General features: G+C 44.9%; 1 protein-coding gene across 1 annotated transcript in view; it reads right to left on the bottom strand.

Annotated features, from left to right (window-relative positions):
* Positions 1 to 1,262: 1,262 nt before the first annotated feature.
* LOC132780143 (ETS domain-containing transcription factor ERF-like) overlaps positions 1,263 to 27,825 on the bottom strand; it is a 106,324-nt gene continuing 79,761 nt past the window's right edge. Inside the window, exons 2-7 of the mRNA XM_067473573.1 lie at positions 25,830 to 25,915; positions 10,860 to 11,094; positions 4,748 to 4,964; positions 2,680 to 2,806; positions 1,597 to 1,903; positions 1,263 to 1,551 (exon numbers count right to left, since the gene is read on the bottom strand). Coding sequence (XP_067329674.1) covers positions 1,281 to 1,551; positions 1,597 to 1,903; positions 2,680 to 2,806; positions 4,748 to 4,964; positions 10,860 to 11,094; positions 25,830 to 25,893 — 1,221 coding nt within the window. The 5' untranslated portion in view covers positions 25,894 to 25,915 and the 3' untranslated portion in view covers positions 1,263 to 1,280. The remainder of the gene's footprint in view (positions 1,552 to 1,596; positions 1,904 to 2,679; positions 2,807 to 4,747; positions 4,965 to 10,859; positions 11,095 to 25,829; positions 25,916 to 27,825) is intronic.

Raw genomic sequence — 27,825 nt, 5'->3', positions numbered from 1 at the left:
AACTTCCTTTCTTCCTTCATTTTGTGTTTTCCTTCCTTCCTTCCTTCTCTCACTCTCCTTTGGCAGAAGGCAATCAGACAGAGTTCTTTCCTTTCTTTCTTTTTTTTCTCTCTTTATTTTTGTTTCCACTTCTTTCCTTCCTTCCTCTTTCTTTGTTGTTTCTCTCCCCCCCCCCTTCTTTCCTCTCTCCCTTCCTTTTCTTCTTCCTTCCCTCCTTCTTTCCTTTCCTTTCCTCTCTCCTTTGGCAGAAGGCAATCAGCCAAATTTCTTTCTTTCTTTCTTTCTTTCTTTCTTTCTTTCTTTCTTTCTTTCTTTCCTCTCTCTCCTTTGGCAGAAAGCAATCAGCCAAACTTCCTTCCTTCCTTCTTTCTTTCTTTCTTTCTTTCTTTCTTTCTTTCTTTCTTTCTTTCCTGTCCGTCCTTTGACAGAAGACAATAAGTCAAACTTCCCTCCTTTTGTCTTTCTTTTTTGTTTCTCTCTCCTTTCCTTTCCTTTCCTTTCCTCTCCTCTCTCCTTTGACAGAAAGCAATCAGCCAAACTTCCTTCCTTCCTTCCTTCCTTCCTTCCTTCCTTCCTTCCTTCCTTCCTTCCTTCCTTCCTTCTTTCTTTCTTTCCTCTCCCTCCTTTGACAGAAGACAATAAGTCAAACTTTTCTCTTTCTTTTTTGTTTCTCCCTTCCTTCCTTCCTTTCCTCTCTCCTTTGGCAGAAGGCAATCAGCCAAACTTTTTCTTTCTTTCCTTCCTTCCTTCCTTCCTTCCTTCCTTCCTTCCTTCCTTCCTTCCTTCCTTCCTTCCTCTCTCTCCTTTGACAGTACACAAGCTTTCCTTCCCTCCTTCCTTCCTTTTCTCTTTCTCTCCTTCCTTCCTTCTTTTCTCTTTCTTTTTTTTCTACCTCTCCTTCCTTCCTTCCCAAACCCATTGCCCTGAAAGGCTACCTGGAAGACCCCATCCCCATATATATATGTGTGTGTTAATGTGTGTAGTGTGTGTGTTTAGTGTGTGTGTGTTTCCCCCATTGGGGTCCATTTCCCAAGATGTCAGTCAGTCAACCAAAACCCCGAAAGGGAGCGAAGAAGAAGGTGCGCAAGGAAGGGGAGAAGGAGACTTTGGGGGGGAAGAGAAGGGGCAATTGGGGGGAGAATAAAAATCTTCCTATAAAAATAGAGACATTGACCGAACAAAGAGTGGGGGGGGGACGGGGAGGAGGAGGAGAGTGGGGCCCCCCCTGGGGACTTTGGCCTCCACTGACCACTGGCCTTTCTTGAGGGGTGGGGGGCCCTTCAGCTGCCCGGGAGGCCCTTGCCCTTCTCGCCCTTGGCGGGGGCCCCTCCGGCCCCGGGGACCGCTTTGGGGGCCCCTCCCGATGCCCCCCTCCTGGGTGGGCCCCCCACGGGGCTCCCGGGGCTGAAGTCGTCCGCGTCGTTGTCCGAGCTGCACTCGCTGAGGTCGGTGATCTCCAGCTCCGAGTCGGGGTCCTCTTCTGGGGCCCCGGGCCCCGGGCTCTGTGGGCGGACCCCCGTGGGGGGCTCTTTCTCCCCGCGAGAGGAAGGCCTGGCGTGGGGGGCCAGGCAGAGGCGGGGGAGGGGGGCCCCGCACCCCAGGGCCCCGGGGCCCCCCTCGGCCGCCAGGAGCGAGGCCACGGGCCCCACGGAGGAGGGCAGCGGGGGCGCCAGGGACCCCGCCAGCGGGTTGGGGTAGAAGTGGGGCGAGTAGAGCGAGGCCGGCAGCTTGGAGCCCCCCAGCGGGAAGGCCCCCGACAGGTACGGGTTGAAGCCCCACGGGAAGTCCCCAAAAGATGAGATGCCACCGCCACTCCGGCCACCGCTGGACACTGCAGTCACGCCACCGCCGTAAGGGGTCAGCAGGCCGCCCCCAGGGGGCTTCGAGAAACCCCCCGCCACACCTGCAAGGAGGAAGAAGAAGAAGAGGAAGGCAGTGAGAGGAGAGAGAATGGAGGGGGGGGGGCCCAGAGGACATCCAGCCCAACCCCCTTTCGCCATAAAGAAAGGCAACACCCGATCCCACCTGGCAGAGGGCCAGCCACAACAACATCAACAATAATAGAATGAAATCCTAGAGATGGAGCGGCCCCCAAAGGCCATCCAAACAATAATAGAATGAAATCGTAGAGCTGGAGGGGCCCCTAAAGGCCATCCAAACAATAATATAATGAAATCCTAGAGCTGGAGGGGCCCCTAAAGGCCATCCAAACAATAATAGAATGAAATCCTAGAGCTGGAGGGGCCCCTAAAGGCCATCCAAACAATAATGGAATCAAATCCTAGAGCTGGAGGGGCCCCCAAAGGCCATCCAAACAACAACAATAATAATAGAATCAAATCCTAGAGCTGGAGGGGTGCCCAAAGGCCATCCAAACAATAATGGAATGAAATCCTAGAGCTGGAGGGGTCCCCAAAAGCCATCCAAACAACAACAACAACAATAGAACGAAATCCTAGAGCTGGAGGGGCACCTAAAGGCCATCCAAACAATAATAGAATGAGTTCCTAAAGCTGGAGGGGCCCCCAAAGGCCATCCAAACAACACCAACAATCCACCCAGCCCAGCCCCCTTCTTCCTGGCAGGCAGGGAGAGCACGACCCAAGGAGGCGCCTGTCACTGGACGCGGCTGTGGTGAAAGTGACCATCTCTACGTGTCAGGCTGACCGCTGTCCTCACCTGACCCCAGGAAGGGGAAGGCGGCCTCCAGGCGCAGCTTCTCGGTCTCCGTCTGGCGGTCAAAGAGCGGGCTGCGGGCAGAAGGGTCCCCCAGGCGGGGGCCGCCGGAGAAGAGGCTCTGAAGGGCCTGGCCGGAGAGGAAGGAAGGGGAGGAAGGGGAGGAAGGGGTCAGCCCAAAGGCCCCAAAGGGCAAGGGGGGGTCACCTCTCTGGCCCTCCCCAGGCATTGCTCATTTCCACATTTGGGTCAGGCCGGCACCACACGTCCAACACTGATGCAGCACCCCAGGAAGGAAGGAAGGAAGGAAGGAAGGAAGGAAGGAAGGAAGGAAGGAAGGAAGGAAGGAAGGAAAAAGAATGGGAGAAAACAGAATGAAGGGAGAAAAAGGAAGGAAGGGAAGAAGAAAAAAGGAAAGGAAGGGAGGAAGAAAGGAAAAAGCAGGCAGGAGGGAGGGAAAAAGAAGGGGAGGAAACAATGAAGGGAGAAAAGGAAGGAGAAAAGGAAGAAAGGGAAAAAGAAAAGGGGAGAGAAAAGGCAAGGAAGGGAGGAAAGAAAAAGAAGGGAGGAGGGAGGGAAAAAGAAAGGGAGGAAACAGAATGAAGGGAGAGGAAGGAAGGAAGGAAGGAAGGAAGGAAGGAAGGAAGGAAGGAAGGAAAAAGGGAAGGAAGGAAAAAGGGAAGGAAGGAAGGAAAAAGAAAGGGAGAAAACAGAATAAAGGGAGAAAAGGAAGGAAGGAAGGAAGGAAGGAAGAAGAAAAGGAAGAAAGGGAAGAAGAAAAGGGGAGAAAGAAAGGAAAGGAAGGGAAGGGAGGAAAGAAGGGAGGAGGGAGGGAAAAAGAAAGGGAGGAAACAGAATGAAGGGAGAAAAAAAGGTAGAAAGGGAAAAAGAAAAAAGAGGAAAAGGTAGAAAGGGTAGAAAGGGAAAAAGGAAGTGTGAAAGGAAGGAAAAAGGAATGAGGAAGAAAGAAAAAGAAAGAAAGAAAGAAAGAAAGAAAGAAAGGAAAAAACAAGGGAGGGAAAAGAAATAAAAGAAAAGAAGGAAGGGAGAAAGAGGAAAGAAAAAGAAAGAAAAAGGAAGGGAGAAAGAAAAAGAAATTGAGAGAGAAATAAATACATAGAGAAAGGGAGAAAAAAGAAGAAGTAAAAGGAGGGATTAAAAAAAGGAAGAAATGAATGAATGAAGAGTGAAGGGAGAAAGAAAGGTAAGAAAAAGGGAGGGAGGGAGGGAGGGAGGGAGAAAGAAAGGGTGAATGAGAGGAAGGAAATAAAAAGGGAAGGAGGGAGAAGTAAGGAAGGAAAAAGGAAAGGAGGAAGGGAAAAAGAAAAAAGGGAAGGGAGATGGAAGGGAGAAAAAGAAAGACAGAAGGAAAAAGAGGGAGGGAGGAAGGAAAAGAAAAGGAGAAAGAAAAAAGAAAGGGAGGAAACAGAATGAAGGGAGAAAAGGAAGAAAGGGAAGAAGAAAAAGAAAGGAAAAGGAAGGAAAGAAAGAAAGAAAGGGAAGGAGACAGGAAGGAAAAGGAATGAGAAAGAAAGGGAAAGATAGGGAAAAGAATAGGGATGGGAAAAGGAAGATGGAAAGGAGAAAGAGGAAAGAAAGAGAAAGAATGAGGGGGAAAAGAAAAAGAAAAAGAGAGAGAGAAATGGAGGCAGAGGAAGAGAGAAAGAAATAGAGGAAGTAAAAAGAAGGAGGGAGAAAAGGAAGAAATGAATGAATGAAAGCTGAAGGGCGAAAGGAAGGAAAAAGAGGGAAGGAGGAAGAAAGAGGAAGGGGAAAAGTCAGAGAGGAAAGAAATAGAAAGGAAATGAGGAAGGGAAAAAGAAAGGAAGGAAGGAAGGAAAAGAAAGGGAGAAAGAAAAAAAAGAAAGGGAGGAAACAGAAGGAAAGAAGAATGAGAGAAAGGAGGAAAGAACAGCAGCAACAATCCCAATTCAGTGCTAATTATGCCTTTCCTTGGGAAGTGGGGTGCTCCAAGACCCCTGATTTTGGCCTTTGACCTCTTCTTCCCCAAGTGGAGCAGGCCTGGCCTGGACGCTTGAGTGACCGTTCCCCTGCCGAGAAGGCAAGTTACCTCTTGGGTGAGTGGGGGGCACTCGGCCCCGTGACCCCCTCCTCCTCCTCCTCCCCCTCCTCCTCCCCCGCCAAAGGGGTTCTGGGCCAGGAGGAAGGGGGAGCTGGCGGCCATGTCCAGCAGCGGGTAGTTGACCAGCACCACTTTGCTGAAGTTGAACTTGTAGGTGAAGCGCTTGCCCTTCGTCTTGTGCAGGATGCGCTTGTTGTAGTAATACCTGGACACAAGGGGAGAGAGAGAGAGAGAGAAGGGAGGGGATGGGCAACGGTCAAGTAGGGAGTCCCCTCCTGCAAGCCCCCCCCCCCCAAAGGCCATCTAGTCCATAGAGCACACACAGAGAGAGAGAGAATCCCAGAGCTGGAAGAGACCTCAAGGGCCATCCAGTCCAACCCCATTCTGCCAAGAAGCAGGGAAATTGCATTCAAAGCACCTCTACAACAGAGAGAGAGAGAGAGGTGATACATCTATATATATAAGAACCTTAAGGTCGTAATTAGGCGGTCAAAAACGGCTAAACCACCGGACGAAATCTCACCACATAGAGTCAGAAAGGGCCTCCAGGTATCAGCTAGTCTAATCCCATTCTCCCAGGCAGGAAGACACCATCTGATCCCTCCCAACAGATGGTCCGATAGCACAGATTGATACAATTGAGAGAGAGATTATACCTATATCATAGAATCCTAGAGTGTGATATAGGCCATCTAGTCCATATAGCACAAATATATATATATATATATATATATATATATATATATATATACACACACACACACACACACACACACAAGAATCCTAACATCAGAAGGGACCTCCAAAGGCCATCTAGTCCATATAGCACAGATAAATATACTATATATATGTATATATGTGTATGTGTGTTTATGATTCGTATATCATAGAATGCTAGAGTCAGTTCTTTTTTATACACACACAAACACAATAGAAATCTAGAGTCAGAAGGGACCTCCAAAGGCCATCTAGTCCATATAGCACAAATAGTTTTTATATATATATACACACACATATACACACACACAAACACATACACACACAATAGAAATCTAGAGTCAGAAGGGACCTCCAAAGGCCATCTAGTCCATATAGCACAAATAGTTTATACGCACACACACACACACACACACACACATATACATATACATAAACACACATGCACACAATAGAATCATAAGAGTCAGAAGGGACCTGCAAAGGCCATCTAGTCCATATAACACAAATAGTTTATATATATACACACACACACACACACAAACATATACATACACACACACGCACACAATAGAATCATAAAGTCAGAAGGGACCTGCAAAGGACATCTAGTCCATATAACACAAATAGTTTATATATATATATATATATATATATATATATACACACATACATACACACACACACACACATACATATACATACACACACACACATACACACACACGCACACAATAGAATCCTAGAGTCAGAAGGGACCTCCAAAGGCCATCTAGTCCATAATAGCACACATAGATATACTTGAGATATATTTACATATAATTCATATATATTAGAATCCGAGAGTCAGAAGGGACCTCCAAAGACCACCTAGTCCAATCTCATTCTGCCAGGGAGGAAGACACCATCTGATCCCTTCTGACAGATGGCCATCCAGCCATAAATGAACAGATATAATTGAGAAAGAGAGGATACAGATATCATAGAATTATAGAGTCAGAAGGCCATCTTGTCCAAACCCATTCTGCCAGACACGAAGACACCATCCGATCCCTCCTGACAGATGGCCATCCAGCCATCGATAAACAGATATAATTGAGAAAGAAAGGATACATATTTATTATTATTATTATTATTATTATTATTATTATTATTACTATTATTATTATTACATATATCATAGAATTATAGACTCAGAAGGCCATCTCATCCAAACCCATTCTGCCAGACATGAAGGCACCATCCGATCCTTCCCAATAGATGACCATCCAGCCATAAATAGATACTGTAGAATACTAGCATTGGAAGTGACCCCCAAATCCATTCTGCCAGTTTTTGTGTATTGTCTTTCCCATTGTCCTGAGTGTAGCTCTGTTGCAGAATGTGGGAATATTGGGAATTGTTGTGCAAATGGATTCTGCATTGATGTGGACCATGGGAATTGTAGTACCAAAGCCTTCCCCTTCTACTAAATGGATTTGGCATGGATGCCCGACATGTGTCGTCCTCTGAAGCCGGAGAAAGCATCCTTTTCATCTCGGCAACTTATCGCTTCCCGCTTTTGATCCATCGATTGATCGATCGATCGGTCGATTAAACCCCGCAGGACGGGTCAATAAGGTTCTCCGCCAGGCGCCGCTTTTGATGCTACAAATCCCGCTCTCTTCCGGCTTCCCCTTCAAAGGCCGGCCTTTCCTTCGGGATCATCGATCGATGGGCGGCAATATTTGTTATTGCTTATTAATTAACTGCCCTCCCTTCCGAGAGAGAGAGAGAGAGAGAGAGAGAGAGAGAGAGAGACTCCGGCACTGATGAATATTGATGAGGGGCTAAGCGCTATTGACACTCGCGATTAGCTCGGCCGGGGAATTCTCTTCCCAGTAAATACATCCTGGCCTGACAGAAGCCCTTTCCTCTCCCCAGAAGATGCTTTTCCCCCATTATAAACCAGTTTGAAGGAAGGCCCAGGCCCAGGAAGCAATGCCCAACCATGTCTTGAAGCAGAGGATGAGTGGACATCTGTTGAGAGTGCTTTCATTGTGTTTTCCTGCTTGGCAAATTTGGAAGGATGGACTAGATGGCCCTTGGGGGTCCCCTTCTAACCCGAGTGGAATATAGAATGCTTGGAAGTCCAATAGAGTGTCTTTCTCTGGAGACTTTTAAGCAGAGGCTGGATGGCCATCTGTTAGGAGGGATTGGATGGTGTTCTCCTACCTGGCAGCATGGGTTTGGACTAGGTGTCCCTTCCAATATGATTCAGAGTCCAGATGGCCATCTGTTGGGAGGGATCAGATGGTGTTCTCCTGCCTGCCAGAATGAGTTTGGACTAGGTGTCCTTTGGGGGCCCTTCCAATAAGAGTCTGGGTGGCCATCTGTCAGGAGGGATCAAATGGTGTTCTCCTCCCTGGAAGCACGGGTTTGGACTAGGTGTTATTGGGTGGGGGGGGTTCCAATATGACTCAGAGTCCGGATGGCCATCTGTTGGGAGGGATCCGATGATGTTCTCCTGCCTGGCAGAATGGGTTTGGACTAGGTGTCCTTTGGGGGCCCTTCCAATATGAGTCTGGGTGGCCATCTGTCAGGAGGGATCGGATGGTGTTCTCCTCCCTGGAAGCACAGGTTTGGACTAGGTGTCTTTTGGAAGGCCCTTCTAATACGATTCAGAGTCCGGATGGCCATTTGTCAGGAGGGATCGGACGGTGTTCTCCTCCCTAGCAGAATAGGTTTGGACTAGGTGTCCTTTGGGGAACCCTTCCAATATAACTCAAGAGTCTAGATGGCCATCTGTTGGGAGGGATCGGATTATGCTATCCTACCTGGCAGAATGGGTTTGGACTAGGTGTTCTTTGGGGGGGGAGGGGCTTCCAATATATTCAGAGTCTGGATGGCCATCTGTCAGGAGGGACTGGATGGTGTTCTCCCAGGCAGAATGGGTTTGGACTGGGTGTCCTTTAGGGAACCCTTCCAATATGATTTAGAGTCTAGATGGCCATCTGTCAGGAGGGATTGGATGGTGGTCTCCTCCCTGGTAGCATGGGTTTGGACTAGGTGTCCTTTGGGGGCCCCATGCAATATGATTCAGAGTCTGGATGGCCATCTGTCAGGAGGGATTGGATGGTGTTCTCCTCTCTAGCAAAAAGGGTTTGGACTAGGTGTCCTTTGGGGGGCCCTTCCAATATGACTCAGAGTCCCGATGGCCATCTGTTGGGAGGGATTGAATTAGGTTATCCTACATAGCAGAAGGGGGTTGGACTGGATGTCCTTTGGAGTCTCTTCTCAGATACTATTGTTGTTGTTAATAAGCAGAGGCTGAATGGCTGTCTGTTGGGAGGGATCAGATGGTGTCTTCCTGCCTGGCAGAATGGGTTAGGATGAAATTGCCTTTGGGGGTCCCTTCCAAGAGATTATGTATGTCTCACCGTTCTCTCTTAAGCTATCTATGGCTGGATGGCCATCTGTTGGGTAGATCGGATACTCTCTTCTTACCAGGCAGAATGAGGATGGACTGGATGACCTTTGGGGGTCCCCTCCAATTCTATGGCATATGTAACCCTAATGGAATACAGAGAACTTAGGAGTCCAATAGAGTGTGCTTCTCTAGAGACCATCTCTCTTAATCATATCTATCTATCTATCTATGGCTGGATGGCCATCTGTTGGGAGGGAGCGCATATTGTCTTCCTGCCTGCCAGAATGAGGTTTGGACTAGATGGCCTTTGGGGGTCCCTTCCAACTCTAGGATTCTATGATATATGTATAATTACTCTCAAGACTATCAATCTATCTACGTACTGTCTCTATCTATGTGTCTGCCTATCAATCTACTCTATGTACTGTATCTACTGTATCTATATATCTATCTATTGTATCTGTCTACTGTATCTATATATCTACTGTATCTATCTATTTACTGTATATATCTATTGTATCTATCTATCTATTTTGTCTATATATCTATTTACTGTATCTGTCTATCTTCTGTATCTATCTACCTACTGTATCTACTGTATCTCTCTCTCTCTATATATATATATATTCTATCTATCAATAGTATCCATCTATCTACTCTATCTATCTATCTACTGTATCTACTCTATCTCTCTATTTATCTATCTATTTATCTATTGCATCTATCTATCTATATACTGTATCAATCTACCTATCTATCTACTTATCTACTCTATCTATCTATCTATCTATCTACCTACTGCATCTACTCTATCTATCTATCTAGTTATCTACTCTATCATATCTATCTATCTATCTATCTACTGTATGTATGTATCTATCTACTGTATCTATCTGTATATCTATCTATCTATCTATTGCATCTATCTATCTACTCTATCAATCTATTGCATCTATCTAAATACTGTATCTATGTATCTATCTATCTACTCTATCTATCTATCTATCTATCTATCTATTGCATCTATCTATCTATCTATCTACTGTATCTATCTGTATATCTATCTATCTATCTATCTATCTATCTATCTACTTATCTATCTATCTATCTATCTATCTATCTATCTATCTACTGTATCTTTCTATGTATCTATTGTATCTATCTATCTATCTACTGTATGTATGTATCTATCTACTGTATCTATCTGTATATCTATCTATCTATCTATCTATCTACTGTATCTTTCTATGTATCTATTGTATCTATCTATCTATCTATCTATTGCATCTATCTAAATACTGTATCTATCTACCTATCTACTTATCTATCTATCTATCTATCTATCTATCATCTACTGTATCTTTCTATATATCTATTGTATCTATCTATCTACCTATCTACTTATCTATCTCTCTATCTAACTATTTATCTATAGTTATCTATCTATCTACTGTATCTACTGTATCTTTCTATCTATCTATCTATCTATTGTATCTTTCTATGTATCTATTGTATCTATGTATCTATCTATCTACTCTATCTATCTATCTATCTATCTATTGTATCTATCTATCTATCTATTGCATCTGTCTATCTATTGACTATATCTATCTATCTATCTATCTATCTATCTATCTATCTACTGTATCTATCTACAGTATTTATCTATTGATCTATGGCTGGATGGCCATCTGTTGGGAGGGATCTGATAATTGTCTTCCTCCTTCCTTCTATTTCTGTCTCTGTTATATCTATAGCTAGCCCAGGCATGGGTAGGGTGTTAGGAATTGTGGGAGTTGGAGTCCAAAAAACACGGAGAGGGAAGGAGGGGCAAAGTTGTCCCGTGCCCGGACTAGGCTCTGTTCTACACTCTGAGTTGCACACAGTCCAGTAGAAGAGCGCTCGATCAGGTGCATGCTTAGGGAGAGGATGGTGGGGGTTGTAGTGGACGCACAACCTGCGCAACCTACTCACCTGAGTGCCCGGCTGAGCTTGTCGTAGTTCATGTGGGGCTTGCACTTGCGGATGCCCCAGAGCCGGGCCACCTCGTCGGGGTCCTTGATGACGAACTCCCCGTAGTCTCCCTGCCAGGCGATGACGTTCTGGTACTCCTCCTTCTGGAGCAGCTCCAGGATGAAGTGCCACAGCTGGATCTGGCGCGAGCCCGGGCTCGACTCTGGCTTGTAGGCCCAGTCCGGGAAGGCGAACCCTGGGTCAAAAGAAGCGCACAAAGTCACACCCCACACCATGCAGCACTACCATGTCTTATTTCCTCATGGGTTCCATCATCAAAACATGGGGGAAAGTTTATCAAACTGCAGCAAAAACTTGCATGATTTGCTCTAGTTTTGCAATGAATCCCTCATCCTCGAGTCTCCACCCATTGCAACCTAGTTTGTGGCACAAAAACAAAGTTTCTGGAGCAGAACAACTCCTTTCAAAGTCAGTGTTAGAGACCCTAAATTGGGTCCACGTCGCGGGAGCACGAAAGGATGGAGACAGTCCCAAAAAAGATAAAAAAACAAGGTTATTTTAGTTTCTTTATGAAGAAGACGGACAGCCGGGTAGCATACACAGATGCTACCCTTCAAGTGACTGCCATCCCCCTTGGCTTTTGACCACCAAATATATAACCTCAAGTAAACAAGAACATTTTTTAAAGTACCCTCTTTCCAGCTCCCTCTCTTGACCTTTTGATGGAAAGTATCTTCTTGTACATGCAGCCTCTGCGCTTCAAAAAACAACCTTTGAAGTTAACCACAAGCATCCTGTGTAAGAAAATACCTTAATATGTCACATCTTGTTTTTTCCGTGGTGCTCTTTTTCTACAGAGAAAGGGCATGCCTCTCTTTTGCTGTTAATTTCATTCAAAGCCCCTTACTTAGTATTTGCACATTTCTCTCAAAGACCCTTTCATCAGAACTGCACAATTCAACAGGAAGTAACACTTTCAAACCAGGAACAGGGAATTTTTGCAAATGTTGTTACGTACTGCTGTCCAACTGCATCCCTTCTTTGGTCCAATTACAGTAAGAACATCCAGCCCTTTTAAATCTGCAACTGGATGGCCATCTCTTGGGAGGGATTGGATATTGCCTTCCTGTCTGGCTGAAGGGTTGGACTATATGACCTTTGGGAGTCCCTTCTAACTTTAGGATTCTCTGGGAGTCTTTAAACAGAGGATGGATGGCCATCTGCCAGGAAAGCTTTGATTGTGTCTTCCTGGCTGGAAGAAAGGGGTTGGATAGCCCTTGGGTTCCCTTCCTGCTCTTGGGTTCAATAAACAGAGGCTGGATGGCCATCTCTCAGGAAAGATCAAATGGTGTCTCCCTGCCTGGCAGAATGAGATTGGACTTTGAAGGTCCCTTCTGACTCTTCTTTGATATATTTATCATCTCTCTCTCTCTCTCTCTTTCTCTCAATTAAACCTATCTATGGCTAGATGGCCATTTGTTGGGAGGGGTCGAATAGTGTCTTCCTGCATTAATTGCATTACTTTGCATTGCATTATTTTGTATTATATTGTATTGCATTGCATTATTTTGCTTTGCATTGCACTGCATTACTTTGCATTGCATTATTTTTTTGCATCGCATTGCATTACTTTGCATTGCATTATTTTGTATTATATTGTATTGCATTGCATTATTTTGCTTTGCATTGCACTGCATTACTTTGCATTGCATTTTTTGCATCGCATTGCATTACTTTGCATTGCATTATTTTGTATTATATTGTATTGCATTGCATTATTTTGCATTGCATTGCATTACTTTGCATTGCATTATTTTGTATTGTATTGCATTGCATTCTTTTGCATTGCATTGCATAATTTTGCTTTGCTTTGCATTGCATTACTTTGCATTGCATTCTTTTGCTTTGCATTGGATTGAATTGCATTATTTTGTTTTGCATTGCATTGCATGATTTTGCATTGCATTATTTTGTATTAAATTGTATTGCATTGCATTATTTTGCATTGCATTGCATTACTTTGCATTGCGATATTTTGTATTGTATTGCATTCCATTATTTTGCATTGCACTGCATAATTTTGCACTGCATTACATTATTTTGCTTTGCTTTGTATTGCATTGCATTGCATTGTATTGCATTGCATTGCATGGCAAAGTCAGCTTGCGCCTAGCATTGCTGCTTCTCCGAGAATATTCTGGGGGGTCCCAGGAGACCTCTTCCTCCTCCTCCTCTTCCTCCGGCATTTCCCCCAAATTGTGAAGTTTCCTGCAGCCATTTCCCCTCCTGGACGGCAAGCCTCCGTTGTGCACAAAAGCCAAGAAGAGAAAGCGTGTCTCCCCGAGGAGTCCTTCCTTCCTTCCTTTCTTCCTTCCTTCCTTCTCGGCCAACATTGGGGTCACCTCCAAACCTCCGGCCAATTAATCACAGCGAAAAGTAACTTGGGGAAGGGGATTAGGAGAGGCGCTCCAGGAGAGGTCAAGCCAGGCCCGGCTCAGATCTGTGCCTCTATCTATGAATCTATCATTAGCAGGCCTAATGAACTGCTGATCAATGCCTTGATTTTCAGTTACACGCAGCACCTTTGGCACCCAGCAGTAAATTACATTCCCGGCCTCTTCTCCCCCAAAGGCTTCCCAAGAACACGAAGAGAACTCGGCTCAAATGCCTTTGCAAAGAGAACGAGAACGAGAGAGAGAGATATAGAGACGGAAAGAAGGCCCAATGCTCCCCATTCAATGCCAACAGGGATGGGAAAGGGTCCCCAAAGGCCATCTAGACCAACCCCTTTGCCATTCAGGACAAACTAAAGTCTTCCCAAAAGATGCCAAGCCAACTTCCAAAGGAGGAGAGCCCGCCACCATACATGGGTTTGGAAGGTCATCTAGGGTCGCCAAGGGTCATCCAGTCTCACTATGTAACACTATGGAACCAAACTGGAAACTAGTTTTTTGTGGGTTTTTTCGGGCTATAGAGCCATGTTCTAGAGGCATTTCTCCTGACATTTCGCCTGCATCTATGGCAAGCATCCTCAGAGGTAGTGAGGTCTGTTGGAATTGGTTTATATATCCATGGAATGGCTGGGGTGGGGCAAGGAGCTCTTCCCTGCTGCAGTTAGGTGTGAATGTTTCAGCTGATCACCTTCATTAGCATTTGAAGGCCTGCCTGAGCCTGGGAAAATCTCTTGCTGGGAGGTGTTAATCAGTGCCTGGTTGTTTCCCCTCTGTTGTTTTGCTGTTGTAATTTTAGACTTTTTTAATACTGGTAAAACTCTAAAATTACAACAGCAAGACAACAGAGAGGAAACAACCAGGCACAGATTAACACCTCCCAGCAAGAGATTTTCTCAGGCTCAGGCAGGCCTTCAAATGCTAATGAAGGTGATCAGTTGAAACATTCACACCTAGCTTCAGCAGGGAAGAGTCCTTTGTCCCACCCTTGTCATTATTCCACAGATATATAAACCCATTTTTCCTACTTCCAACAGACCTCACTACCTCTGAGGATGCTTGCCATAGATGCAGGCGAAACGTCAGGAGAAAATGCCTCTAGAACATGGCTCTATAGCCCGAAAAAACCCACAAAAACCTAGTGATTCCAGCCATGAAAGCCTTCGACAATAAACTGGAAACTGTTTTCTGTTCCTGGTTTGGAAGTATTGTTGTTGTTGTTGAATTGTGTGGTCATTACTTTGAAAGTAGTTGTTCCACAACAGAAACTTTGTTGTTGTTTTTGTGTGTGAAATAAATTATTTTGAAGGGGAACACTATGTAACAAAACTGGAAAGATGTTCAATGTACTGTCGAAGGCTTTCATGGCTGGAATCACTAGGTTCTTGTGGGTTTTTTCGGGCTCTATGGCCATGTTCTAGAGGCATTTTCTCCTGACATTTCGCCTGCATCTATGGCAAGCATCCTCAGAGGTAGGGAGGTAGGAGAAAATGCCTCTAGAACATGGCCATAGAGCCCGAAAAACCCCATAAGAACCTAGTAAACTGGAAAGTTTGGAAACTTTTTCTGTTCCTGGTTTGGAAGTATTATTTCCTGTTTAATTGTGCAGTCATTACTTTAAAAGTAGTTGTTCCACAACAGAAACTTTGTTTTTATTTTGTTTTGTTTTGTTTTTGTGGCACAAACTATGTCAAATTGGGTGAGACTCAATCAGGAGAGATTAATTGGAAACCTTGAGCAAAATGTGCTATCACAGGATGTTTTTGCAAAGACAAAGTTCGTGCAGTTTAACCAACTTTCTCCATGTTTTTAATCACAGACCCAAATTAGGAAATAATAATGACATTGATAGCCCAGGGACAGAAATCATGTGACACAGTGTAATTGAAACAGTCCCAGAAGATGGACATCCAACTTCTGTTGTGAAGATCTCAAGAGGAGAGCCGAGACCACTTCCCAATCCCCTCTCAAGCTGCTCTGACAACAAATAATAGCATTAGAAGGGTCCCCAAAGGCCATCTAGTCCAACAGTTGGCACCTCATCTTCCCAATAACCCTGCGAGGTAGGCCTCTTCCTGGCCCATGCTCTCCTATTTCCATCTTACTTCCCAACAGCCTGAAAGGTAAGCTGTTCTCTCTTCTCCACATCTTACCTTCCAACAACCCTGCACTGTAGGCCTCCTTCTAACCCATTCTCCAGTGTCCTCATCCTATTTCCCAACAACCCTGCGAGGTAGACCTCCTCCTGGCCCATTCTCCATTATACTCATCCTATCACACATTGGTCCATTCCCCAATGTCTTCACCCTACTTCTCAACAACCCTGCAAGGTTGACCTCTTCTAGGCCCATGCTCTTCTACCTCCATCTCACTTCCCAACAGCCTGAAAAGGAAGCCGATCTCCCTTCTCCTCATCTTACTTCCCATCAACCCTGTGAGGTAGGCCTCTTCCTGGCCCATTCTCCATTATTCTCATCCTATCACACATTGGTCCACTCCCCAACAAACCTGCAAGGTCGGCCATTCTCCATTATACTAATTCTATCAAACATTGGTCCATTCTGCAATGTCCTCATCCTACTCCCCAACAACCCTGAAAGGTAGGCTTTCTTCTAGACCGTTCTCCATTATAGTCATTCCCAACAACCCTACATGATAGGCCACCTTCTCGTCCATTCTCCATGATACTCATCCTATCAAACATTGGTCCATTCCGCAATGTCCTCATCCTACTTTCCAACAACCCTGCACGGTAGGCTTCCTTCTAGACCATTCTCCAGTCTAGTCATCCTACTCTCTAACAACCTACAAGATAGGCTTCCTTCTAGATTATTCTCCATTATACTCATTCCATCAAACATAGGCCCATTCCCCAATGTCTTCATCCTACTCCCCAACAACCCTGAAAGGTAGGCTTCCCTCTAGACCATTCTCCAGTCTAGTCATTCCCAACAACCCTACATGATAGGCCACCTCCTCATCCATTCTCCATTATACTCATTCTATCAAACATTGGTCCATTCCGCAATGTCCTCATTCTACTCTCCAACAACCTTCAAGGCAGGCTTCCTACTAGACCATTCTCCATTCTAGTCATCCTATCAAACATTGGTCCATTCTGCAATGTCCTCATCCTATTCCCCAACAACCCTGCAAGGTAGGCTTCTTCCTAGATGATTCTCCATTATAGTCATCCTACTCCCCAACAACCCTGCGAGGTAGGCCACCTTCTCATCCATTCTCAATGATACTCATCCTATCAAACATTGGTCCATTCTGCAATGTCCTCATCCTACTCTCCAACAACCTTCAAGGTAGGCCACCTTCTAGTCCATTCTCCATGATTCTCATCCTATCAAACATTGGCCCATTCCCCAATGTCCTCATCCTACTTTGCAACAACCCTACACGGTAGGCCACCTTCTCATCCATTCTCCATGATACTCATCCTATCAAACATTGGTCCATTCTGCAATGTCCTCATCCTACTCTCCAACAACCTTCAAGGTAGGCCACCTTCTAGTCCATTCTCCATGATTCTCATCCTATCAAACATTGGCCCATTCCCCAATGTCCTCATCCTACTTTGCAACAACCCTACACGGTAGGCCACCTTCTCATCAATTCTCCATGATACCCATCCTATCAAACATTGGTCCATTCTGCAATGTCCTCATCCTACTCTCCAACAACCTTCAAGGTAGGCCACCTTCTAGTCCATTCTCCATGATTCTCATCCTATCAAACATTGGCCCATTCCCCAATGTCCTCATCCTACTTTGCAACAACCCTACAAGGTAGGCCACCTTCTCATCAATTCTCCATGATACCCATCCTATCAAACATTGGTCCATTCTGCAATGTCCTCATCCTACTCTCCAACAACCTTCAAGGTAGGCCACCTTCTAGTCCATTCTCCATGATTCTCATCCTATCAAACATTGGCCCATTCCCCAATGTCCTCATCCTACTTTGCAACAACCCTACACGGTAGGCCACCTTCTCATCCATTCTCCATGATACTCATCCTATCAAACATTGGTCCATTCTGCAATGTCCTCATCCTACTCTCCAACAACCTTCAAGGTAGGCCACCTTCTAGTCCATTCTCCATGATTCTCATCCTATCAAACATTGGCCCATTCCCCAATGTCCTCATCCTACTTTGCAACAACCCTACACGGTAGGCCACCTTCTCATCCATTCTCCATGATACTCATCCTATCAAACATTGGTCCATTCTGCAATGTCCTCATCCTACTCTCCAACAACCTTCAAGGTAGGCCACCTTCTAGTCCATTCTCCATGATTCTCATCCTATCAAACATTGTCCCATTCCCCAATGTCCTCATCCTACTTTGCAACAACCCTACACGGTAGGCCACCTTCTCATCCATTCTCCATGATACTCATCCTATCAAACATTGGTCCATTCTGCAATGTCCTCATCCTACTCTCCAACAACCTTCAAGGTAGGCCACCTTCTAGTCCATTCTCCATGATTCTCATCCTATCAAACATTGTCCCATTCCCCAATGTCCTCATCCTACTTTGCAACAACCCTACACGGTAGGCCACCTTCTCATCCATTCTCCATGATACTCATCCTATCAAACATTGGTCCATTCTGCAATGTCTTCATCCTACTCCCCAACAACCCTGTGAGGTAGGCCACCTTCTAGTCCAATCTCCATTATACTCATCCTATCAAACATTGGTCCACTCCCCAAGTGTCCTCACTTTACTCTCCAACAACCCTGCAAGGTAGGCTTCCTCCTAGACCATTCTCCATTATGGCCATCCTACACCCCAACAACACTGTGAGGTAGGCCACCTTCTCATCCATTCTCCATGATATTGCAATGTCCTCATCCTGCAATGTCCTCATCCTACTCCCCAACAACACTGCAAGGTAGGCTTCCTTCTAGACCATTCTCCATTATCATCCTATCAAACATTGGCCCATTCCCCAATGTCCCCATCCTACTTTGCAACAACCCTACAAGGTAGGCCACCTTCTCATCCATTCTCCATGATACCCATCCTATCAAACATTGATCCATTCTGCAATGTCCTCATCCTACTCTCCAACAAGGTAGGCCACCTTCTAGTCCATTCTCCATGATTCTCATCCTATCAAACATTGGCCCATTCCCCAATGTCCTCATCCTACTTTGCAACAACCCTACACGGTAGGCCACCTTCTCATCCATTCTCCATGATACTCATCCTATCAAACATTGGTCCATTCTGCAATGTCTTCATCCTACTCCCCAACAACCCTGTGAGGTAGGCCACCTTCTAGTCCAATCTCCATTATACTCATCCTATCAAACATTGGTCCACTCCCCAAGTGTCCTCACTTTACTCTCCAACAACACTGCAAGGTAGGCTTCCTCCTAGACCATTCTCCATTATGGCCATCCTACACCCCAACAACACTGTGAGGTAGGCCACCTTCTCATCCATTCTCCATGATATTGCAATGTCCTCATCCTGCAATGTCCTCATCCTACTCCCCAACAACACTGCAAGGTAGGCTTCCTTCTAGACCATTCTCCATTATCATCCTATCAAACATTGGCCCATTCACCAATGTCCCCATCCTACTTTGCAACAACCCTACATGGTAGGCCACCTTCTCATCCATTCTCCATGATACCCATCCTATCAAACATTGATCCATTCTGCAATGTCCTCATCCTACTCTCCAACAAGGTAGGCCACCTTCTAGTCCATTCTCCATGATTCTCATCCTATCAAACATTGGTCCATTCTGCAATGTCCTCATCCTACTCTCCAACAACCTTCAAGGTAGGCCACCTTCTAGTCCATTCTCCATGATTCTCATCCTTTCAAACATTGGCCCATTCCCCAATGTCCTCATCCTACTTGGCAACAACCCTACACGGTAGGCCACCTTCTCATCCATTCTCCATGATACCCATCCTATCAAACATTGATCCATTCTGCAATGTCCTCATCCTACTCTCCAACAAGGTAGGCCACCTTCTAGTCCATTCTCCATGATTCTCATCCTATCAAACATTGGTCCATTCTGCAATGTCCTCATCCTACTCTCCAACAACCTTCAAGGTAGGCCACCTTCTAGTCCATTCTCCATGATTCTCATCCTATCAAACATTGGCCCATTCCCCAATGTCCTCATCCTACTTGGCAACAACCCTACACGGTAGGCCACCTCCTCATCCATTCTCCATGATACCCATCCTATCAAACATTGGTCCATTCTGCAATGTCCTCATCCTACTCCCCAACAACCCTGCAAGGTAGGTTTCTTCCTAGATCATTCTCCATTATGGCCATCCTACTTCGCAACAACCCTGCAAAGTAGGCCACCTTCTCATCCATTCTCATTGATACTCATCCTATCAAACTTTGATCCATTCCGCAATATCCTTATCCTACTCTCCAACAACCTTCCAGATAGGCTTCCTTCTAAATCATTCATTCTAGTCTTCCGACTCCCCAACAACTTTGCGAGGTGGTCCTCTTCCTAGAGTATTCTCCATTATACTCATCCTATCAAACATTGATCCATTCCCCAATGTCCTCAACGTACTCCCCAACAACCCTTCAAGGTAGGCTTCTTCCTAGATCATTCTCCATTATGGTCATCCTACTCCCAACAACCCTGCAAGGTAGACCACCTTCTCATACATTCTCCATGATACTCATCCTATCAAATATTGGTCCATTCCCCAATGTCCTCATCCTTCTCTCCAACAACCCTGCAAGGTAGGTTTCTTCGTAGACCATTCTCCATTATACTCATCCAACTCCACAACAACCTTCAAGGTAGGCTTCCTACTAGACCATTCCCCATTATACTCATCCTATCAAACATTGGTCCATTCTGCAATGTCCTCATCCTACTCTCCAACAACCTTGCGAGGTGGTCCGCTTCCTAGAGTATTCTCCATCATACTCATCCTATCAAACATTGGCCCATTCCTCAATGTCCCCATCCTACTCCCCAACAACCTTGCAAGATGGTCCTCTTCCTAGAGTATTCTCCATCATACTCATCCTATCAAACATTGCTCCATTCCCCAATGTCCTCATTGTACTCCCCAACAACACTGCAAGGTAGGCCGCCTTCTAGATCATTCTCCATTCTAGTCTTCCTACTCTCCAACAACCTTCAAGGTAGACCACCTTCTCATCCATTCTCCATTATACCCATCCTATCAAACATTGGTCCATTCTGCAATGTCCTCATCCTACTCTCCAACAACCTTCAAGGTAGGCCACCTTCTAGTCCATTCTCCATGATTCTCATCCTATCAAACATTGGCCCATTCCCCAATGTCCTCATCCTACTTTGCAACAACCCTACACGGTAGGCCACCTTCTCATCCATTCTCCATGATACCCATCCTATCAAACATTGGTCCAATCTGCAATGTCCTCATCCTACTCCCCAACAACCCTGCAAGGTAGGTTTCTTCCTAGATCATTCTCCATTATACTCATCCAACTCCACAACAACCTTCAAGGTAGGCTAGACCATTCTCCATTATACTCATCCTATCAAACATTGGCCCATTCCCCAATGTCCTCAACGTACTCCCCAACAATCCTGCGAGGTAGTCTTCCTTCTAGACCATTCTTCATTCTAGTCATCCTACTCTCCAACATCCTTAGATATAGGCTTCCTTCTAGATCATTCTCCATTATACTCATCCTATCAAACATTGACCCATTCCCCAATGTCCTCATCCTACTTTGCAACAATCCTACACGGTAGGCCACCTTCTCATCCATTCTCCATGATACCCATCCTATCAAACATTGGTCCAATCTGCAATGTCCTCATCCTACTCCCCAACAACCCTGCAAGGTAGGTTTCTTCCTAGATCATTCTCCATTATGGCCATCCTACTTCTCAACAACCCTGTAAAGTAGGCCACCTTCTCATCCATTCTCCCTGATACTCATCCTATCAAACATTGGTCCATTCCCCAATGTCCTCATCCTACTGATGAGGACATTGGGGAATGGATCAATGTTTGATAGGATGAGTATCACGGAAAATGGATGATAGGATGAATATCATGGAGAATGCCCAACAACCCTGCGAGGTAGGCTTCCTCCTGGCGCATGTGCCTCAATGGAGCAAGAGTGCTATCATGCCAAGGTAAGGCAGAGGCATCGGGCTTCCCTTCCGAATGCAGGCTGCGTCTCCCCTTTCCTCCCTTGCCTTGGATGTGCCTTGGATGTGCCTTGCCTTTGCAAGAGGCGTGTGGACGGCTAATGAGGCCTGCAAGGCGGTGGTCCTTGGGGGCCGTCCGGGCAAAGAGTGCCCTGCGGTCAGAGAAAGCGAGGCCTTTGATTGCCCCGTTTGCCCCGCAGCAGCCTCCCTCTCGCAGCTCCAAGGCCCAGCCCGGCTGGCGCAAGAGATGAGGAGGATGAGGAGGATGAGGATGAGGATGCCGCATGAGGCCCAAGGGGCAGATTTCAATGCAAAGGAAGAACAAGAAAGAAAAGGGGGATCTGAAGGGGAATGGGATTATTGCTGGGGTCCAAAAAGGGAAACCTAATTGGGAGATGCATCAACCAAAGTGGGGGGGGGGGGCAGGCAGTGCTGATGGTGTGCGCTCTTCGTCACATCCCCCACCCCCACCCCAATCAATGTGTGTTTGCAAAATCAAATTCTCCCGAAACGAAGCGGGATGTTTTACATTTATCGGCGGCCCTCCAAGGGTTTTTCCGAACGAGGGAGGAATGGAGACCCTTTCCCATAAATAAATAAGCGCCTTTGCAATGTCTCGGCGTTTGAATTTATCCACAAGGCAGCTTAGCCAAAGTTAAAATTAGCGCAATGGCGGAAATGGCACACCACACAAAAGTGCACGCCGTCAAAGCGCATGGCATGCAATGGTGGAAATAGCACACTGAACAAAAGTGCACGCCGTCAAAGCGCATGGCATACAATAGTGGAAATGACACACCGAACAAAAGTGCACACCATAAAAGTGCATTGCATACAATAGTGGAAATGACACACCGAACAAAAGTGCACGCCATAAAAGTGCATTGCATACAATAGTGGAAATGACACACCGAACAAAAGTGCACGCCATAAAAGTGCATTGCATACAATAGTGGAAATGACACACCGAATAAAAGTGCACGCCATAAAAGTGCATTGCATACAATAGTGGAAATGACACAACGAACAAAAGTGCACGCCATAAAAGTGCATTGCATACAATAGTGGAAATGACACACCGAACAAAAGTGCACGCCATAAAAGTGCATTGCATACAATAGTGGAAATGACACACTGAACAAAAGTGCACACCATAAAAGTGCATTGCATACAATAGTGGAAATGACACACCAAACAAAAGTGCACACCATAAAAGTGCATTGCATACAATAGTGGAAATGACACACCAAACAAAAGTGCACGCCATAAAAGTGCATTGCATACAATAGTGGAAATGACACACCGAACAAAAGTGCACGCCATAAAAGTGCATTGCATACAATAGTGGAAATGACACACCAAACAAAAGTGCACACCATAAAAGTGCATTGCATACAATAGTGGAAATGACACACCGAACAAAAGTGCACGCCATAAAAGCGCATTGCATACAATGGTAGAAATAACACACCGAACAAAAGTGCACACCATAAAAGTGCATGCCTGCAATGGTGGAAATGGCACACTGTATTATCATGCATGCCATAAAAGTGCATGCCTACAGTGGTGGAAATAACACACCAAACAAAAGTGCACGCCATAAAAGTGCATGCCTACAGTGGTGGAAATGGCACACTGTATTATCATGCATGCCATAAAAGTGCATGCCATAAAAAAGTGGACACCATAAAAGCGCATGCCATGCAATGGTGTGAATGACACCCCATACAGTTGTGCATGCCATAAAAGTGCATGCCTAAAATGGTGGAAATGGCACACTGTATCATCGTGCATGCTATAAAAGTGCATTCCATACAAAAGTGCATGCCACACAATGGTGTAAATGGCATGCACGGCATAAAAGTGTATGCCGTACAATTGTAGAAATTGCATATCATGTAGTGCATGCTATAAAAGTGCATTGCATACAATGGTGGAGATAGCACATCGTACAAAAGTGCATGCCATAAAAGTGCATGGCACACAATAGTGCAAATGGCACACTATACGGTCATGCATGCCATAAAAGTGTATGCTGTACAATGGTAGAAATGACACACCATACTATCATGCATGCCATAAAAGTGCATTCCATACAAAAGTGCACACCATAAAAGTACGTGCCACATAATAGTGTAAATGGCACGCCATACAGTCATGCAGGCTACAAAAGTGTATGCTGGACAATGGTAGAAATTGTATGTACAGTTGTGCATACCATAAAAGTGCATTGCATACAATGGTGGAAATGACACACTATACAACAGTGCATGCCATAAATGTGCATTCCATACAGTTGTGGAAATGGCACACAATTCAAATGCATGCCATAAAAGTGCATGCCTTACAAAAGTGCATGTCATAAAAGTGCACGGCATGCAATGGTGGAAATGGTACACCATACAGTTGTGCATGCCATATAAGTGCATTGCATACAATGGTGGAAATGATACACCATATAATAGTGCATGCCATAAACATGCATTCCATACAGTTGTGAAAATGGCACATAGAACAAAAGTGCATGCCATAAAAGTGCATGTCGTACAGTGGTGGAAATGGCACACCGTACTATTGTGCATGCCATAAAATTGCATGCCACACAAAAATGTACACCATAAAAGTGCATGCCACGCAATGGTGGAAATAGCACATAGTACAAAAGTGCATGCCATAAAAGTGCATGCCGTACAGTGGTGGAAATGGCACACCATACTATTGTGCATGCCATAAAAGTGTATGCCGTACAAAAGTGCATGTCATAAAAGTGCATGCCACGCAATGGTGGAAATGGCACACCATACAGTTGTGCATGCCATAGAAGTCAATTGCATACAATGGTGGAAATGGCACACTGCTGTACTATCTTGCATACCATACATGGGCAAGCCACACAATAGTGAACATGATAATTAACGTAAAGCAAATTAACACTGTATTTGTTATGAGCAATGATAAATATAGAACGTGCAACACTTTAGATATCATAGAAGGGACCCCAAAGGTCATCCAGCCCAACCCTGTTCTGCCAGATGGAAATACACCATCCTGAGGGTTCAATGTCCCCAAACTTTGCTTCATGCGCCAAAAGATTCAGTGCATAAGATGTCCTTCTGTGCTGGTGCAAAAGGTGTCTACGAAACATTGATGGAATTCCTGTTTAGACTTGAGACCCATCAACAAATACTTCAAAATCTGAAGAAATAAAAAATCCAAAATGTTTCTGGCGAGGGATGCTCATCTTAAAATCCATGCGCGTATGGCATGCGCTTTGGATAAACAAATAGCTGTATCTGTAGGCGCTCACCCAAAAGACCCAGCCAAAAGATGCACGCAAAAGATGGAGCGGAAAGGTGAGTTCCTCGTCAGGGATGCCCTACCTGCAGACAGACACTGGGGAGGGGCTTGGAAGGTGAGGCGGAAACTCCCCCTGTAACCTGTCTGCCAGCCCTGCCAGGTAGGCCTCCCTGGCTTTGAGGGAGGGAAGGGAAGTGAGGGGAAGAAGAATGGAAGAGGATGGAATGGGAGAAGGAAGGAAGGAGGGAAGGAGGAGGGAGGGGAGGGGAAGAGGAATGGAAGAGGAAGGTAGGTAGGTAGGTAGGAAGGAAGGAAGGAAGGAAGGAAGGAAGGAAGGAAGGAAGGAAGGAAAGAAGGAAAGAAGGAAAGAAGGAAAGAAGGAAAGAAGGAAAGAAGGAAAGAAGGAAAGAAGGAAAGAAGGAAAGAAGGAAGGGAAGAGAAGGGGAAAAGGAAGGAAGGGGAGGGAAGGGAAGAGGAATGGAAGAGGGAGGGAGGGGAAGAGGAATAGAAGATGGGATGGAAAAGGAAAGAAAGAAAGAAAGAAAGAAAGAAAGAAAGAAAGAAAAGGGGAAAAGGAAGAAAGGAAGGAAGGGGAGGAGAGGAATGGAAGAGGATGCAATGTAAGAAGAAGGAAGGAAGGAAAGGAAGAGAAAGGGAAATGAAAGGAAGGAAGGAAGGATGGAGAAAGGGAGGAAGGGAGGAAGGGAAGGGAGGTGAAGAAGAATGGAAGAGGAAGGAAGGAAGGAAGGAAGGAAGGAAGGAAGGAAGGAAGGGAGGAGGGAGGGAGGGAGAAGGGGAAAAGGAAGGGAGGGAGGGGAGAGGAATGGAAGAGGAAGGAAAAGGAACAGAAGGAAAAGATGAAGAAGAAAGAAATGGAAGCAAGGAGGAGGAGGGAGGGAAGGGAAGAGGAAAAAGGAAGGAAGGGAAAAAGTGAAGGAAGGGGGAGGAAAATATGAAGAAAGGAGAAAAAAAGGAAGCAAGAAGGAGGGAAGGGAAAAGTAAGAAAGGAAGGGAAGAGGAAGGAAAGGAAGGCATGTCTGCTCTTACCTGGCGTCCAAAGCGCGGGGACGGGGGAAGTGAGAAGCAGATCCGAGACGCAGTTGCAGTCCATGGCGGAAGGGTGGGATTGGGACCTGGAAGAGAGAAGGAAGCAGAGGATGAGGAAGGAGAGGAGGAGGAAGGAGAGGAGGAGGAAGGAGAGGAGGAGAGCCGCCAGGAAGGGGAGGAAGGAAGGGAATCACATCATCAGGCGCAAAGAAAGGAGAAGGGAAGGAGGAGAAGGAAGAAGAAGGGAGGGAAAGAGTTGAAGGCAATTGGAAGGAAGGAAGGAAGGAAGGAAGGAAGGAAGGAAGGAAGGAAGGAAGGAAGGAAGGAAGGAAGGAAGGAAGGAAGGAAGGAAGGAAGGAAGGAAGGAAGGGAAGAGTAAAGGAAAAGGAGGGAAGATTGAAAGGCAATCCTTATCCGTCTATTATCTCTTTTAGAGCTGGAAAAGCCCACCGTTTTCCCTCCTTCCTGAGAAAAGGAGAAACGTGCGAATGCAACAACACGCAAAAAGGAGAAATCTCCAAACACGTGCGAACGCAACAACACGCAAAACACGCGTGCAACAAGCGGGAGAGCCACTGCCTTGAAAACAGAACATTTATTCTGGAGGAAACTTGCATCGCACTTGAATCCAGCTGCGTGCGGTCCCTCCTGAAGCAAAACCCGTGTGAACGCGCAGACACGTGTCTAACTCGACCCGCGTGTTTGCCCCGACTCGAGGGAGTGAGGGGACACCTTGGTTTGGAAGGAGGCGGCATTAAGGGGGCGCCGAAGGTATAATAATAATAAACATTGGAGAGAGTCTTCCTTTTCCCGACCTGAAGGAAGGAAGGAAGCCCCTTCCCCAATTTCCTTGGGCGCCCCCTCCTCTTCTTCAAGGCGAGGAACTGATCGATCGATTGGTTTTACCAATACAAGGCTGATTAATGGAAATATTATCTAAGTCCCATGAAAGGGAAGAAGCCACAGGGGAAGGGGAAGTTGCCTGGAAGTGGACATAATAATAATAATAATAATAATAATAATAATAATAATAATAATAAATATAATGATAATGATAATAGCAATAATAATAATAAAGATAATAATAAATAAATACATATAACCCCTCCCCTAAAAACCACTTGATTGCGCTCCCAATATGATGATGATGATGATTATTATTATATATTATATAATATTATATATTATTATATATAATAATAATAATAATACAACTAAAGGGGATGTGATTGTATTGGACCCCCTCCCCTAAAAACCCCTTGATTGCACCCCCAATAATATTAATATTATTATTAATAATAATAAATATAAAGATAATAGCAATAATAATAAAGATAATAAATAAAGATAATAATAAATAAATACATATAACCTCTCCCCTAAAAACCACTTGATTGCGCCCCCAATATAATAATAATAATAATAATAATAATAATAATAATAATAATAATAATAATAAATATAACAACAACAAAAGGGAATGTGATTGTGTTGGACCCCCTCCCCTAAGAACCCCTTGATTGCGCCCCCAATAATAATAATAATAATAACAACAACAACAACAACAACAATAATAGTAAATATAATGATAATAGCAATAATAATAAATATAATAAATAAAAATAGTAATTAATAAATGCATATAACCCCTCCCATCAAAACCACTTGATTGCGCCCCCAATAATAATAATAATAATAATAATAATAATAATAATAATACAACTAAAGGGGATGTGATTGTATTGGACCCCCCTCCCCTAAAAAAACCTTGATTGCGCCCCCAATAATAATAATAATAATAATAATAATAATAATAATAATACTATTATTATTATAAATATAACAACAACAGCAACAACAAAAGGGGATGTGATTGTATGGGACCCCCTCCCCTAAAAACCCCTTGATTGCACCCCCAATAATAACAATAATAATAATAATAGTTATATTATTATAAATATAACAACAACAGCAACAACAAAAGGGGATGTGATTG

Source organism: Anolis sagrei, chromosome X, assembly GCF_037176765.1.
Source record: "Anolis sagrei isolate rAnoSag1 chromosome X, rAnoSag1.mat, whole genome shotgun sequence".
Lineage (NCBI taxonomy): Eukaryota > Metazoa > Chordata > Lepidosauria > Squamata > Dactyloidae > Anolis > Anolis sagrei.
This window is presented reverse-complemented; position numbering and strand designations above follow the sequence as displayed.